The 16,738-nt window shown below is 43.2% G+C and overlaps 2 protein-coding genes across 4 annotated transcripts in view; both read right to left on the reverse strand.

Moving 5' to 3' along the window:
• Positions 1–16,738, reverse strand: part of LOC149423948 (monocarboxylate transporter 1) — a 127,130-nt gene that overhangs the window by 37,044 nt on the left and 73,348 nt on the right. For all 3 annotated transcript variants that reach the window (XM_089631871.1, XM_089631870.1, XM_089631869.1), the window contains one exon: positions 476–623. In XM_089631871.1, coding sequence (XP_089487997.1) covers positions 476–559 — 84 coding nt within the window. In that variant the 5' untranslated portion in view covers positions 560–623. The remainder of the gene's footprint in view (positions 1–475; positions 624–16,738) is intronic.
• On the reverse strand, positions 9,464–16,388 carry LOC149423949 (uncharacterized). The gene is made up of 4 exons (XM_089631935.1): positions 15,946–16,388; positions 13,498–14,591; positions 11,677–13,290; positions 9,464–11,589 (listed from the first exon to the last, which is right to left on the reverse strand). Exons 1-4 carry the CDS (start codon positions 16,386–16,388, stop codon positions 9,464–9,466), a joined length of 5,277 nt encoding a protein of 1,758 aa, XP_089488061.1.

Raw genomic sequence — 16,738 nt, forward strand, 5'->3', positions numbered from 1 at the left:
GAATATATTAATAGGTCCATCACTCCTGGACATACTGATCCCTAGATTCCTACCTGACCCTCATACCTTTTACTTTCCTAGAACTATCAATAATATTTTTGTTCAAATAAGACTATGTGATGAAAGAAGAAAGAGGCGCGAGGACAATGTATGACTTGGAAGTGAATAGTCGAAGAAGGCAAGGACGCCCGAAGAAAACACGATGCGACCAAGTGAAACAAATACCTATTATAATACAACAATAGTAATTTCACTTATAAAATGCACCCAGTTAACAAATACACTAGAATTATTAACCCAAACACTTTATAAGTCCCCGAGAAACGCCAGTTACACGTTAGCTAGTGAGTAATAAATTTAAGCAAGCAATAAATGTACCCTCTGTACTGATCACACAGCACCAGAGCTTGAAACATTTTCTAGGAAGTAAAGAGGGGTTAAAAAAGTATTATTGAAAAATGTAAAAGTTACTTACATTAACCATGGAGACTCCCAGGCAAACCATCCAGGCCCACCCGCCATCGGGTGCGACCTTCCTGGTGGGCGGTGATGTCATCATGGTGAGGGCACTTCTTGTGGCCCTATTGAGTTAACATCACCGAAGCATAGGTGAGGTGAGATTTCTGCAAAATAACCAAAAACATCGTTAGTAAAAGTGAAATTTGTTTATCGGTGACTCACATTATTTAAAGATCTCTTTCCAATCTCCTCTCCTCTCCGCCGCTTCATTCACTCTCACAATTTGACCCAAAAATAAATATGGCATAGTTTCACAGGCTACAGGAAATTGGGACTATTGCATCGTGCATTGTACAGGAAACACGGAAAAAATAGGTATTTCTGAAACATTTATTGCATAGAAATTCCGTGTTTTCTGTGTCCAAATTGTGACCACAATTTGTTTTCAAAATTCAGAGAGAATTTCGATTTTTTTTTCTTGAATTAATGAAAAATTTATGAAATGGAATCTTTGAAGTGGAAATTAACCCACTTTCCGACATCCAATCGAGCTGAAACTCGGCAGATAGGTTCGTTGTCGACGAAAATGCACACACACAGTTTTCTGAAATTGGATGACAGTATATTTAAAAATTTACATCCCATAACATTCGAAATAAAGGTCGGTAGGTACTATCTAATTAGGATTTGGCTTAGGTGTTAGTGTTGTTCGGGGAGGGAACACGGATGGGATTCACAGCAGTTTTAAAGCCAGTCCCTGGGGAGGATGTTTTAATCCTCGGTCAAACCAAAAAAAATATAGTAAGAACAATAACTAATAACAATTTTCGATTGGTTTACCTAGATATTCGTATGAGTTTCAAACATAAATAACAGTATTTACCAAAACAATATAAAAACATTGACTGGAGAATTCGCCTGTATATCTACTAACTATTCCTCACAGATTAACATGACTTTTACTATTTCTTTAAATCGTAATTTGAATGAAAAATAAATTTAAAAATTGTTTTATACGACCAAATGAGAATAACTACACCAAATAAAACGTTTCAATTGTTTTTATGAATCCAAATGACAATATTTTCTTCGTACTTTCTACAATTTTTTGACGTTTGGAGTTAAAGTGTGTTTTTTTTCAAATTTAACATGTTTGAAATTTAAATATTCCAATACACAAACTTTCAAAATTCAGTAATCCTAAATCTAAAAGGTATTTTAATGTAGTTTCTAAATATGGTATTTGCTTTTTCGAACTTCAAAAAGAATAAATATAGCTTGCAAAACTACATTGTAAATATTCTGAAATTCGATGAGTAAGTTCAAGTTTATGCAACAGAATAAACAACCTTCTTTGGCCGAGTAAACAATGTATATATTTTCCATGAACTATTAGTAAGGATTTTACACACTCGGTTGTTTATCAATTGTATAAAATATTCATCAATTTTATTAGTAAGGCGGTAGGTAAACAGCCGTGGTATCAATCTCACAACAAAAAAAAACATTTCACGTTAGAGTTTACTTTACAGCAATAAAGACACAATATTTCCACTTGAGAAATTCGTCACCGACTTCCTGCCCCGCATTCCGATTGTCTATATTTATATCATATTTCTTTAAACAATTCAAGTTTTTAAGTTCCTAAAAAAATATATGTAATTTTTGTAGATAATATTTGTATTCGCAAAGTAAGCTCCGAAAATTATTTTAAACACGTTTTTTCCTGTTGTTTAAATTTTATAGGAACAAAAAAAATCGCAGTGTATCTTTAAATGCAACATAAGAATTCGTCGAGAGATTTTTGCTCTATTTCAAACAAGTCATGTTTTATTAAATATTTCCACCATTTTCGCTTAATTATTAACGTTTTTTTAAATATTAGCGCGCTTCTTCTAATTGCTATTCAACTAGAGTATAACTCTACTTTATGGTCTCCCTTTTACAATATTCATTCCGATAACATTGAAAAGATTCAACACAAGTTCCTGAAGAACATAAACTATAAATTGCATATTCCTGTAGAAAACATTGATTATAACTACTTACTAGATAAATTGTCCCTATTAAAACTTTCATAAAGAAGAATAAACACAGATTTAATAGTACTACATAAAATACTTCAATACAAAATTGACTGTCCTGAGTTACTCCAATTAATCAGCATCCACATACCCAAAAGATCTTGCCGAAATTTACTACCCTTTTATTTTTACAACACCAGGACACTGTCTTATCAAAATTCCCCGATTCCAAGACTTCACAGTCTTGGAAATAAATATTCTGATCTGGGGGATATATTTCATCTTAAAAATAATCAATATAAATATTGTTTATTTCAATTCTTTTATACACGGTGTCCGGAAACTCGTAGTACAAGCGGGAAACTGGAGAATCTACACCACATGGGGAACCCAAATAAACATAAAGTTTTTTGATTTGAGCATTTTCACAAAAAAAAAAAAAAACCAAAAAAAAATATTTTTCGGCTATTTTAGGGTTTAAGTTTTTTCTGGTGTTTGAGGTTGAACAACAGATGTTTTAACCCTGCAGAGCAGAAATATTTTATGATTACACCGGGTTAAATGAAGGGTGATTTCAAAATAATGCTTCAAATCCGAGTTTCTTCATTTGTTTTACTTTCAAATAGTTTTAATTAGTTGGGTACTTTGATCTTCAGTAATAATTTATAAGAATTTGATTAAAAAAAAAGCAACTTCAAACTCGATTTACTCGATAACGAAAGCTCAAATAAAAAAAAATATACTACAAAATCAACTCCAAATGTGATGTAGATTCACCAATTTCCCGCTTGTACTACGAGTTTCCGGACACCCTGTATATCGAGACACAAATAGACATCTATAATTTCCGCAATACATATATTTTTATTTTTATTTTGAATATCTATTTATGTGAGACTTCTTATCATTTTTACTAATGTATCTTATTTTATTATATGCTTTTGTTGTAACATTTAATATTTTTTCTTTTTTCGTTGTATTATGTTTCCTTTATTGTTTTAATTTTGTAGAATTTATAATAACTGTGATACTCAACTATTAAACCTTGTAGTGTGTAAAAGCCTATTAGGGCGTGTAATAATAAATAAATTACTGAAGGGTGACCATGCACTATTAATTGATAACAACGGCATCATTTTTCATCTGAAATTATCATTTAATAATCTTATGATATGATTTGAGAAAGGTATTATAGTGATTTATTTCACACATATGCCCTGATGATGGACACTGTAATGCTATCCGAAACATTGGATAAAGAAGAAAGTAGCGCAACAACCCATAAATAAATCACTATGATAATCTTATGTATAAAAACACACCGCCGCAAGATATAATGATAAGGATAAAATCATGTCGATTCTAGAACAATGCCGAAAAAGGTTGATTTAACTATGACACTAATTCATTATTAAAGTTAATCCTATATGAATATCAACAGTGGCAGATAAAAGATAAAATATGTTATTGATAAAACGTAACATGCATCTAACGAATGATAACGTTTTTAAATGTGTTTTTTTTTCTACAGGTTAACAAAGATACACCCTTTATGGTACCGACCATAATCCTTTTCTTCTCAAATTGTAAAATCCTTCTCTCTGAATCCATATTACATGTATACAGGATGTCCGTGGGTAAAGTGCACAAACTTCGAGAGGTGATTTAACACGATCATCCTCCCTGCCTACCCCTGCGAGGGAAAGGCGTTAGTTTAATCTTGTTTTTCGTTTTCATTTTTAGAGTGATCACGTAATGTTTATTTATCTGAATTCCTGTGTACAGTTGGTAATTCCTATCTATCTACAAACGGTTTTTTAATCAACTTTATATTTAGGAAACATGGTTGTATTTTTATTTTGTTTATGCACACATACAAATATGATTGAACAACATGTAGTTAGATACAAATATCATTCATAAGATAATGTTTTATCACCTTCATCATTATTTATCGCAAAGATAAATTATTACATAATACGTCATTTTTGTTACGACTTCGCTGAAAATGTTATATATTATTACGTTTTGAATGTAAAGAGAAATGAAGAAGTTTCAATTTCAGTTTTCTTGATATTATGATTTATGCAGATAGAATATTTTAACTCCAAGACATCGAAATACGAGTGCTTTGTTTTCGAGAGCGATAATCGAAATCCAATAAAATCTTCAAATATCATAAATATATCATGTACGTTCAGAAATTTGGCTGGATATCGACAATGTAATAATTATGTAGGCAGTTATCCCATATTCTTCTTAAATCGTTCCTAATTGCTGAGGATATTGACCTTCACTCCAATTTTCCTGAGCCAAGGACACCGACGAACCGGACGCCAGTGATACTTGGTCACTCCAGGGCATTGATCATTCCGCTTTAGTTTCTCCAATATGAGTCCTCAGTTAGGCGAGCAACGTGTAAAAAGCATCTTAAAATGTGTTGCAGGCAGACAGTTTGAGAGCCTATTGTGGTTGCCTAGCACTTCCAGAACGGACACATTTGTTCATCTGGCTGTCCATGGAATCCTGTGTTGTACGCAGACAGTTTGAGAGCCGATTGTGGATGCCTAGCTCGTTGGTTCGTTATACCCCTGTCAGTCCATATCTGTTGCGTTGTGCTCATGGCGTGTTTTGTCGTGCAAATCCTTCTTTTCACTCATATTGAATAATTTCCACGTGGTACTCTTTTAGTTTTATTTTGTATTATTAGTAAATGCAAGGTTCTTCCTCGAACTCGTCACACCCACGTTAGTCTTATTTTAAAGGTTTACGACTTATTTACGGTTTACTATTTACGTCAATTTCAGAGCACATAAACTTCGCTAATAACAACTCATCATAAGACTGCTTGTCTATTTATATAAACTTGTGTGTTGATTTTGAAAACGAAACATCCCTATATTTATACCAAAGGACAAAATGACTTACGCTTATTATGGTTGTAGGCATATGTATATTTCATATATATTATATTATATATGATAAGAGACATTTTCTATTTTAAAGCCTACCACACAAATACCGGATATTTCTCCCTTGTACCGCTAGCATTAAGACATTATAATATCATATATTACATGGTTCTAATAATGAAATAGACATTTTTAATGACCAATTTTAACACTTAAAAAAACGTATTACCATTAATCATATTAAGCTGATATTGTGATAAAGCCCTTTATTTAAAAAGAAGCAATATTGTACCTACCTGTCTCACCTATACAGGTGTGACAATAACAAATCGTTTATGAACATATTTGTATTTACCTTTTACCCATTCTTATTTGTCATTTACTTCTGCATGTTTAGCTAATTCATTTTGTTATTATTATGTATAAACATCCATGTTTGTAAAGTTTTGGGCACCATGCCTGTTTTATGTACTCAAATAAAAATAAAATAAAATATATATATATATGTATGTATAAAATGTTAGCGGAGAAATTTCATTTATATTATTCACTTCAAATAATGATAGGATTACTGGTTAGGGTAAGTTAGGTAAGTCTGTTAACACCCGCATAATACATACTATTAAAATTATTTTATCATATAAAACTCATTTTTGGGACGTGTGAAATTATATAGGTACCCTACCTATTGGTAAAATACGGCCCTACTGCTGAGAACTCCGTCGTAACCTATATTACTTTTAAAGGGTATGTGTGATCCTGCCCCTGAAAGAACCATTGGAACATCTCTTTCCATTACATGCGTGTTACGAGAAAGGTGGTGATTCTTATGCTTCATATAGACATGAGAAAAATGTGCGAGCTGATCTACGAATTGTGGAAAAGGAACTACGAAAGGAACGCAATTTGCGGTTGCTTCCTTCCTTTCCCATAAGTCGCGGTTTATACCTACCCTAATTCTGCGTATTCATTTGAATTTCGAAGCTCAGCTCGCCGAAACACGAGCCGAGCCTCGAATTATGGGAAAGGAACGAAGCAACCGCAAGCGGCGTTTCGCGGCATATGCTGTTGATTCTTTTCTTGCCCAGAATTCGAGGCTCGGCTCGCGTTTTGGTTTGAAAATGTATTCGCGCCATTAGGGTCCGTATAAACAGGACAAAAACAAGAGCCAAACCGCGAATTATAGAAACAAAGCAACAGCAACCATTTTCGGTTGCATCATTTCTTTCCGATAATTCGCGTCTCAGCGAAACATGGCGTTTCGCGCTATTTGCGTTGCTTTGTTCCTTTTTCATAATTCATGGCTCGGCTCGCGGTAAATTTATCCTGTTTATACGCAATATTTATACGGGGGTGGTTTGTGGTGAGGTTATCGAACCGCTTGTTCCCACTTTAAAATAATCATTGATATGAAAAAAATAAATGCAACTTCTACAATTAAAAATAATTAATTCCAACGAGCAAAATGATATATTTGCTATGACACTAATAAGAATTTAAAATGCTTAAAATTTGGTGTCAGGACCTTTAATGATCAGGGTCTGGCTTGCCTCGGATCGAAATTATATTTTACGCTACGCCACTTGATATACAACATATAATAATATTATACGGGTGCACTCGACAAATCTATTATCTAAATGTAAACGTACATATTTGTGCATCAAAGCGTGAGGATCAATTGAACCCGAAACCATAAAAAGATTTAATAGACACATCAAGATCTACAGACACATAAATAAAAAAAGAGTCGAAAGTGCTTTTATCAATTTTGATAAATCTCAGAATACCGCAAGTTAACTCGTCAGAGTTTTAACCACATCTATAATTGGAGGAAATAAACTCGTATATCGAGAATGCGTTGACCTTCGCATTATATTAAAAGTAGTGCGAAGCGATGTCTCGCATTATCCCGACCTTTCTTTGCTGTTTCCTACTTTGACCAGTACAATAACATGCGTAATTATTATTATTTGTCCTTACATACTAGTAGGTTTTCGATTTGCATATTGCATATTATTTACATACGAGAGGTCAAAATCATATCATTGCACAATGCTTTGTGACATAAAAAAAACCATCGTCTGTTGCATTGGAGCTGAATAATTTATTTATTGCTCGAGGTCATGAATGGTTTGGAATAAATAGTTTTTAAAATTGTGAATTCTAGTGTTCCTGAAAACTGGGTGAATTTTTAACATGGAAATAATCTATAGTTATAAATTTTAAATCTCCGAAAGTTCTTCTCCGATTGCTTTGAAATTTTGACATAACGTTGCATTCGAAAACGCGTATGTTTTTGTATACTTGTATTATACATATGGGTGTCATCTGTGACAGGTAAAAATGTCCTTTTTTAAAACAGCGCTATCAGTTGGGAAAACATGTTTTTTTAAACAGCGCCATCTGTTGGATTAAAAGCAACATGCGCTATTGTTTATCTATCTGCGCAGACAGACTGAGCCCCAGCAACTCGCAGCGCTAGAATGATCATAAAAGACAATGTTGGTTATGTATAAGTTTTTAGAGGCATTTAAATGAGACAAATTAACAGGTAAACAGTGTTAGACAATAGCATCTCAATACTTGGGTTTAATATTCATTACAGTAGCGGAACGTCTGCATAACAGGATCCACTTTAGTAGAACGGATCAAGCTATAAAACATTCATTCTTCCTATAAATATAATTGCTTAATTCATCTAACTTCTTAATTCTTGATTAATTTATTTATTTATTATGACATACACAGTACAATAAGATACAGTTAAGGATATTTTTCGTTATTACATAGTTGTAGTACCTATTACGTATGTCCATAAAATTAATATCATTACGATATTTCACCTGAGATTGTTATGAAAGGAAGAAAGTGTGTGGAGAGAAAAAAATAAATTGAAATAATGATTGTTTTGGGGGTATTATGCCGTGTTGCGCAACCTCCTTCTTTAGCCAACGTTTCGGACCGATGTGTAATCGAAGATTGTGGCGAAGTGTGTGCTTACGTATGTATAAATGTGAGACAGTGCTGCCAACTCCAATCCTCTAAGAGCTGGTATCTCTAAATAGTATAAAATAAAATAGAGAAAAGTCAATATTTTATAATCAAGTCGTAAAAATACCTATATTTTCGGGCACTACATTCCTAACGCTGGCTAAACCTTGTGAAATACATCAAAATAATGTACTACGGAATTGTGTATCTTAAAAAGTGGTCGATGGTATATGTCTATCTCCTAACCCTAACAACGCCGGGTACACATCAGCTAGTTACAGTATAATTTAAAATTGTTTGCTGCGTTTAGTTTTGGTGTAGCCGTCTATTACCGGATACTAAGATTATTGAGCTTATCCCAGTGGTCTTTATTAATATTAACAGGATTTTTATGAATTTCAATTGCCTTTGTAATTAAACGTGCTCTGTGCGTTTTGTGTCTTCACAGAACTTAATAATAATAGGAATAAATCTAAATTAATGGCCTGTGTACGGGACCAAGTTAGTGAAGCCCGCACAAATACTGCAAATTCAATAGGGCACCGGCACACATTGACACCTTGATCTGAGAGTTTTTGCAGGGGCAGTAGGAAAACATTAAATCAAACAAGTATTACTTTCCCGAGAACTCTCGGATGAGAAGTGACTGTTTGTACCAGTTACTTCTCTATTTATTGGACAAAATTATACATTAAATTTCACACATGTTCAATGAGAGTAATTAGCGATCACCCTTATCTCTTCACTGTGTTGAACAAAACAAAAACATTAGTTTTTAAATGTATGGTGGCGCCGAAAATCCATTAATATTAACTATAGCAGTCGCACATTAAGGATGTGGAATAATATTATAGTATCATATTTATTTTGACACAGATATCTAAATGGTTTTATCAAAATATTAAGGACATCGTAAAAACTTGAGATCTTGTTATCTCATAATGACTTTGGCTCTGCACGTCCGATATACTCCCCACGGTGCAGTCTCTGCTGCGCCCAGCTACTCCGTCGGGCGTGTTCTGTTTCATCCCAGCGTCTCGTGTTTGCAGTTGATGTCATTGCAAGGGGTTTCGGCTAGGCAGGTGTTGTCGTGCTGGTGATTGGATCGGCTGGTGTTGTTGAAGCAGGTAGTATGACGGCGATTTTAATGGCCGGTCTAACATATATTCCGGAACTTGTCTGGATACGGGCTGTCCTGACTTGTCCGTCGGCGGCGGGCACGGCCTCAAGGACGCGGCCACGCGGCCAGCTGTTCCGTGGCAGCGTGGAGTCCATAATGACCACCAGGTCATCCTTCTTAATGGGTGTGACCGGGTTGTGCCATTTTTGCCGAGCTGCCATGGTGGGAAGGTATTCTAGAAGCCACCGCCTCCAGAATATGTCTGCAAGTTGCTGGCCGATACGCCACTGGCGGCGAAGGCATATTTCCTCTTCCTTTTTGCCAAACATGGACAAGAGGGGACGCTTTCCAGCCGACCCTAGAAGAAAGTGGTTGGGGGTCAAAGGCTCTTCGTCGCGTGGGTCAACTGATATGTGAGTGAGTGGTCTGTTGTTCACTGTGAATTCAGCCTCTGCCAGGGCCGTGAGTAAGGTTTCTTCTCTAGGTGCCCGTTCCTTAAGTGTGGTGCTCAGGGCTCTTTTTACTGACCGTACAAGCCTCTCCCAAGCTCCCCCCATGTGGGGCGTCATTGGAGGTATGAAATGCCACTCAATGCCCTGGGTGGCTATGGCATCAAGCATTCTGGCATCGTGGCTCAATGATACCAGAGCGTCTCTCATCTCTGCATCGGCTCCATGAAAATTTGTTCCGTTGTCGGAGTACATGGCTGCGGGTTGTCCCCTTCGCGCAGTCATCCGCTGTATGGCCATGATGGCTGAGTCTGCGGTCAGTGAGGCGGCCAGTTCTAAGTGAATGGCGCGGGTCGAGAGACAAGTGAAGATGGCTCCATATCGTTTTTCCCGATGTCTGCCAACCGTGATCTCCATAGGCCCGAAGTAGTCGAGTCCGCAATGTGTAAATGGGCGGATGTGATGCATCAGTCGAGGTGGTGGTAGCGCCCCCATTAGTGGTGGAGAGGGTTTGCTTCTCCTTATGTGGCAGGTGGGGCAGGCGTGTGCTATCTTCCTGCTTGTAGTGCGCAGACGCAGTACAAAGAAATCGCCCCGCACCTCTGCGACCGTCTTCTCCGTGCTGGGATGGTCCGCCTTCTGGTGGTAGTGGCGAATCAGGAGCTGAGTGTACGGGTGGTCTCCATCCAGGATGACGGGAGTCCGTGCTACACACTTCGTTTTCGCTAGAGCTCGCAGCCGGGTACCCATCCGCAGGGCGCCGTCTTGTCCGAAGAAGGGGTTTAATGGGTTCAGACGACTACCAGTCGGCAGCATTTGGCCTTGCTTGAGGGTGGTCATGTCAGTATTGAAGGCGTCCTCCTGAGACCTTTTTATCCATCTGTCTTCCGCCTCCTTGATCTCCTCCGCTCGCAGTGGGCCCCCTACAGATTTGTTAACTTTCATCCGACATTGTTTCACAAAGCGGAGAACCCATGCTGTTGCACGAATCAGCCGTTGCCATGAGGAGAATCTCTCGATGGATGGTAAGGCTTCCCTTGCAGTTGATAGAAGGCCGACGTAGTGAGGCTTAACCTCTAGTGTCTGGTCGTCGGGCCTTTTGACAGGTGCACGCTCTTTTGGCCACGCACTCTCAGGTAAAATGATAAAGGCCGGGCCGGTAAACCACCTTCCTTTGGGTGATAGGTCGGGCACATCTGAGTCCCTTGTACCGATGTCAGCGGGATTGAGCTTGGTTGGCACCCATCTCCAGTCGAGTATGTTGGTTAACTCATCTATTTCGCCCAGTCTGTTTGCCACGAAGGCAGAGTACGTACGTGGGTCAGTTCGTAACCAGCACAATACGGTTGCAGAGTCTGTCCAGAAGTACGTTTGGGATATACGGGCCTGGCTTTCCTTGTGGATGGTCTGGGCTAGTCTTGCCGCGATGAGTCCGGCTTGTAACTCAAGGCGGGGAATGGAGAGGGGCTTCAGTGGCGCCACTTTGCATTTACTGGCCAGAAATGTCGCCTGTAGGGATCCATTTACTTCTTCGGTGTAATAGGCGACAGCGCAGCAGGCTTGTTCTGACGCATCGCAGAAGAGATGTAGGGTCACGCTGTTCTGCTTGAGATGGAGGCAGCGTCTCGGAACTGAAATGCTGTGTGTATTCAACAGGCTCAGCTATTCGGTCCACCTCTGTGTATGTTCAGGGGTAATGGGGTTGTCCCAGCCTATACTCGAGCGCCACACGGCCTGCAGCAGTATCTTCGACCGGATTGTAAGGCAGGAAATGAAGCCTACTGGGTCGAAGATTTTCATTACTATTGAGAGCAGCTGCCTTTTCGTGGGTCGCGTGGCCACTTCTGGGGTGATCGCCTCTTGGAATGAGTACAGGAAGTTATCAGTGGATGGGTCCCAAACTAGTCCGAGCACTCGTTCCGTCTCCGTACCTCCACCGCTGATCCGCACTGTGGAACTGGCCCGGTCTTCTGTGGGAACACCGGCTATGGCAGCTGGACTGTTAGATGCCCAGCTAGTTAGGTGGAATCCTCCTTTCGCGAGGAGGGTGCTCACACCGTGGACGAGTGAGGCAGCCTCCTGACAACTGTCTACCGCATCTAGGTAGTCATCCATGTAGAATTTAGAACGAATGGCTGCTGCGGCAATCGGGTTTTCATGTTCGTATTCCCCGGCTACCTTGTTCCGGACGAACTGGGCGCTGCTCGGTGAACAAGTGGCTCCGAACATCATAGATGACATCTGGTAAGTATCAGGTTCGTGTTGGTTCGGTAATCTCCAGAGGTAGAGTTGGGACAGCTGATCCTCCCGCCTTATCTTGATCTGCAGAAACATTTCCTTGATATCTGCGGCAATGGCGATGTTTCCCTCTCGAAAGCGCAGAATATTCCCTAAGAGGGAAGACAGCAGGTCAGGGCCGGTAAGCAGCTGGTCATTAAGGGAGGTCCCTCGGCATCGACTGGCGGCGTCAAACACTATCCTGATCTTCCCTGGCTTATTGGGGTTTGTCACCGCAAAGTGCGGCAGGTACCATTTTCTGGGTGCGGTTGTTGACGCTTCCAGTTTAGACAGCTTCCTGGCGTATCCTTTGTTGACCAGCTGGCTCATCTTGTCGCTGTAGGCTGCTGCCAGATTCTGATCTGCTGCCAGCTTCTTCTCAAGGGAATGAAGTCGTTTCAGCGCGCACTGCCGGTTGTCAGGCAATGTGGCTTCCGGATTACGCCACAGGAGGCCAGTTTCCCACCTCCCAGTGCGAAGAGGCCGGGTAGTCGTGTTCATTAGTGCGATGGCCCTTTGTTCGCTTGCCTGGGTTCTCACCGCGGCAGTTACGCCAAGAGAGTCGACGGCAAAGTTGCATTTTACCAATTCTCTTAGGCGGATATCTGCGGCTGATTCAATTTGTAGTGCCAGCGTCGTGGATTTATTGTCACTGCCAGTCCCGACACCCCCATGGGCGATCCACCCCAGTGCGGTTCGTGACACTATTCGCGTAGTGTCATGGTCTTCGCGCACTTCCCGTGAAACGATCAGATGAGCATTGTCTTGCCCTATCAAAAGTTTTGGGGTGACAAGGTTTCCCTGGGCCTGTTGTTCTGGCAGGTTGAGGTCGGAGATCGTGTTGGCGATGATGTGGTAGGTGTCACTGCTATCACATCCTCTTATGGTCAGCTTCACTCGGCGGGAGAGTGTGTCAGAGGTGCACATCCCTTTGGCGCCATGGATCCGTATGCCGCGGACTGGGCCGCTCACCCCGATCCGTGTCGCGATGTCAGCGTCGACAAGTGTCACAGTTGAGCCTTCGTCGAGGAGCGCGAACACCAAAACTTTGCTTCCTTGGGGGACGCCCAACATAACCTGCACAATTTTTAACAGCACGCTCCGGTCCGTCGTCTGGCGTCACAAGTTAACCTCACCGACAGCACCTTCCGGTACGAACTGTGGGTCATGAAGCAAACGGTGATGTGGTGATCTGCACCCTCCTATGCCGCACCATGCCTTGGTTTTACAGTCCCGTGAGTGGTGTCGATCCAGACACTTACGACACAGGTTCTTCTGTCGCACCATTGTCCACCGGAGGGCGAGACTTTTCTCCGCGAACTCGGCGCACTCGCGAGTTTTGTGGTTGCCACCGCACTGGCCGCAACTTTCACTAGACAGTTTGCGTTTACGCGTATTGTTCATTTTATTTTCGCAAGGCTCACTCCTCTTACGCGATGTAACAAATTCAGCGGGTCTAGAGTCTGGTTTAACTTCTTCACCGTTTACTACATGCACCTGCTCGGTCCGTCGCGGTCGAGGTCGCACTGGGTCGATCATCCCACTGTTGGGTATAGCGTTAGCCATACTTTTCAGAAATGCTGCCAGCTGAGTTATTGTAGCTAGACTCGTAAGACCACGTGTCTCATACAGCCAGGTCATCCGTAGCGTAATCGGCATCTTTGTTGTGATGTCATTCAGTAGGGTGGGGTTGGTCAGGTATCCGTCAGTCCTAAGGATCCTAAGTGATGTCACCAAGTTCTGGACGGTTCCGGAGAAGTCTGCCAGGTCCTCAAGGGTTGCGTCTATTGTGAGATACGGCAGCTTTTTCACCTTTTCCAACATCAGCGTGGCTATTGCGCTGGCGCCACCGTATCGCTGCTCGAGGACAGAGAGGATCTCTGTAACTTGAGCGGGATCCATGAGGAGAGGGCCGACTGCATCCCGAGCCTTCCCTTTTAGTGCACGCTGCAGCCGGATGAGGTTTTCAGATGAAGTCATTCTGCAAGTGGTTGTGGATTGGGTGTACTGGGCTTTCCATGTGGGCCACTCGAGCGGGTCACCCAGGAAGAGGGAAAGATCCTTGGCCGTGGTCTGCCTTGCGATTAAGGCGGCCATCCGTGTATCGTCCTCTATCGTGCGAGGGCTTTCTTGGGCACGGGACGTGCGAAAACCCTCTGTTATTGCTGAGGTGATCTGGGACAGCTGATCAGCGCCTTTTTGCACCCACTCGTGAGTGTGCTGTGCTGTCTCATCGGCCGTAGGCAGTGGCGGAAACAGTGGTGAAAAAATCCTGACTCGTAGGGAATTGCTGCGATCTGTTATGCGTAAATTCCACTTCTCCAGGTACTGCTGCTTGGGGCTGTCGCTCGGGGTACTGTGGTAGAGTATAATCGGCTATGGGAATGCTTGCCACGGGTGCCGTGTGTCCCGTAGTTTCCGACAGTATGTGCACTGAGCGTGCATTCGAGGCGGGTCCGGGTTTTATGATAGCGTGGCCAGCATTTGAGGCGGGCCGTGTTCCCGGCAGTGTACGCACCGGGCATGCATTCAAGGCTTGCCCGGGTGCTGTGATAGTGTAACCGGCTTTCGAGGCGGGCCACACTCCAGGCGCTGTTTGCACCGGGCATGCATTCGAGGCTTGCCCGGGTGCTGTGATAGCGTAGCCGGCATTCGAGGCAGGCCACGCTCCAGGCGCTGTTTGCACCGGGCATGCATTCGAGGCTTGCCCGGGTGCTGTGATAGCGTAGCCGGCATTCGAGGCGGGCCACGCTCCAGGCGCTGTTTGCACCGGGCATGCATTCGAGGCTTGCCCGGGTGCTGTGATAGCGTAGCCGGCATTCGAGGCGGGCCACGCTCCAGGCGCTGTTTGCACCGGGCATGCATTCGAGGCTTGCCCCGGTGCTGTGATAGCGTAGCCGGCATTCGAGGCGGGCCACGCTCCAGGCGCTGTTTGCACCGGGCATGCATTCGAGGCTTGCCCGGGTGCTGTGATAGCGTAGCCGGCATTCGAGGCGGGCCACGCTCCAGGCGCTGTTTGCACCGGGCATGCATTCGAGGCTTGCCCGGGTGCTGTGATAGCGTAGCCGGCATTCGAGGCGGGCCACGCTCCAGGCGCTGTTTGCACCGGGCATGCATTCGAGGCTTGCCCGGGTGCTGTGATAGCGTAGCCGGCATTCGAGGCGGGCCACGCTCCAGGCGCTGTTTGCACCGGGCATGCATTCGAGGCTTGCCCGGGTGCTGTGATAGCGTAGCCGTCATTCGAGGCGGGCCACGCTCCAGGCGCTGTTTGCACCGGGCATGCATTCGAGGCTTGCCCGGGTGCTGTGATAGCGTAGCCGGCATACGAGGCGGGCCACGCTCCAGGCGCTGTTTGCACCGGGCATGCATTCGAGGCTTGCCCCGGTGCTGTGATAGCGTAGCCGGCATTCGAGGCGGGCCACGCTCCAGGCGCTGTTTGCACCGGGCATGCATTCGAGGCTTGCCCGGGTGCTGTGATAGCGTAGCCGGCATTCGAGGCGGGCCACGCTCCAGGCGCTGTTTGCACCGGGCATGCATTCGAGGCTTGCCCGGGTGCTGTGATAGCGTAGCCGGCATTCGAGGCGGGCCACGCTCCAGGCGCTGTTTGCACCGGGCATGCATTCGAGGCTTGCCCGGGTGCTGTGATAGCGTAGCCGGCATTCGAGGCGGGCCACGCTCCAGGCGCCACGGGGGCTTGGGTAGTTGTGAACCTGGAATCGGCAGGTTGGTGGCCTGCTTGCAGTGCGGCGGATGTCTTTGTTGCTGCTGCCAGGGCTGCAAGTAGGTTGGCGGTGTGCTTAACGTGCTGCTTCTCTCGAGTGCGCAACTCACGGCGCAACATTTGTATTGCATCCTCAGTTGACTCTGACCGTTGGTCATCATCCTCTCCGTCGGACTCCTGGGGGGCCGGGGAACTGTGGGTCAGGATGGGACCCCAAGCTGTGGTTGATTGTTCAATGGAGTCCGAGGCAAGCATAGCTTGATCAGCTTGCTGGGGTGCATCTTGGCTAATGGGAACATCAGTCGGAGAGTTGGAAGTAGGGTCCGGGGCTCGGCGAGACATACGTTTGTCTCGGTCTGCGGGAACGCTGGTTGCTGATCGCGACGCCCCGGATGACGTAGAGATTTTATGGCCACTGCGAAGCGAAGGCATCTTTACTGAAGCACGATTAAAGGCGTAATGCGTAGAACCGGCACGAAGGACCAATTTGTACGGGACCAAGTTAGTGAAGCCCGCACAAATACTGCAAATTCAATAGGGCACCGGCACACATTGACACCTTGATCTGAGAGTTTTTGCAGGGGCAGTAGGAAAACATTAAATCAAACAAGTATTACTTTCCCGAGAACTCTCGGATGAGAAGTGACTGTTTGTACCAGTTACTTCTCTATTTATTGGACAAAATTATACATTAAATTTCACACATGTTCAATGAGAGTAATTAGCGATCACCCTTATCTCTTCACTGTGTTGAACAAAACAAAAACATTAGTTTTTAAATG

The sequence above is a fragment of the Hesperophylax consimilis genome, chromosome 5, assembly GCF_061612785.1.
Source record: "Hesperophylax consimilis isolate HC1 chromosome 5, BYU_Hcon_1.0, whole genome shotgun sequence".
In the NCBI taxonomy this organism is placed as follows: Eukaryota; Metazoa; Arthropoda; class Insecta; order Trichoptera; family Limnephilidae; genus Hesperophylax; species Hesperophylax consimilis.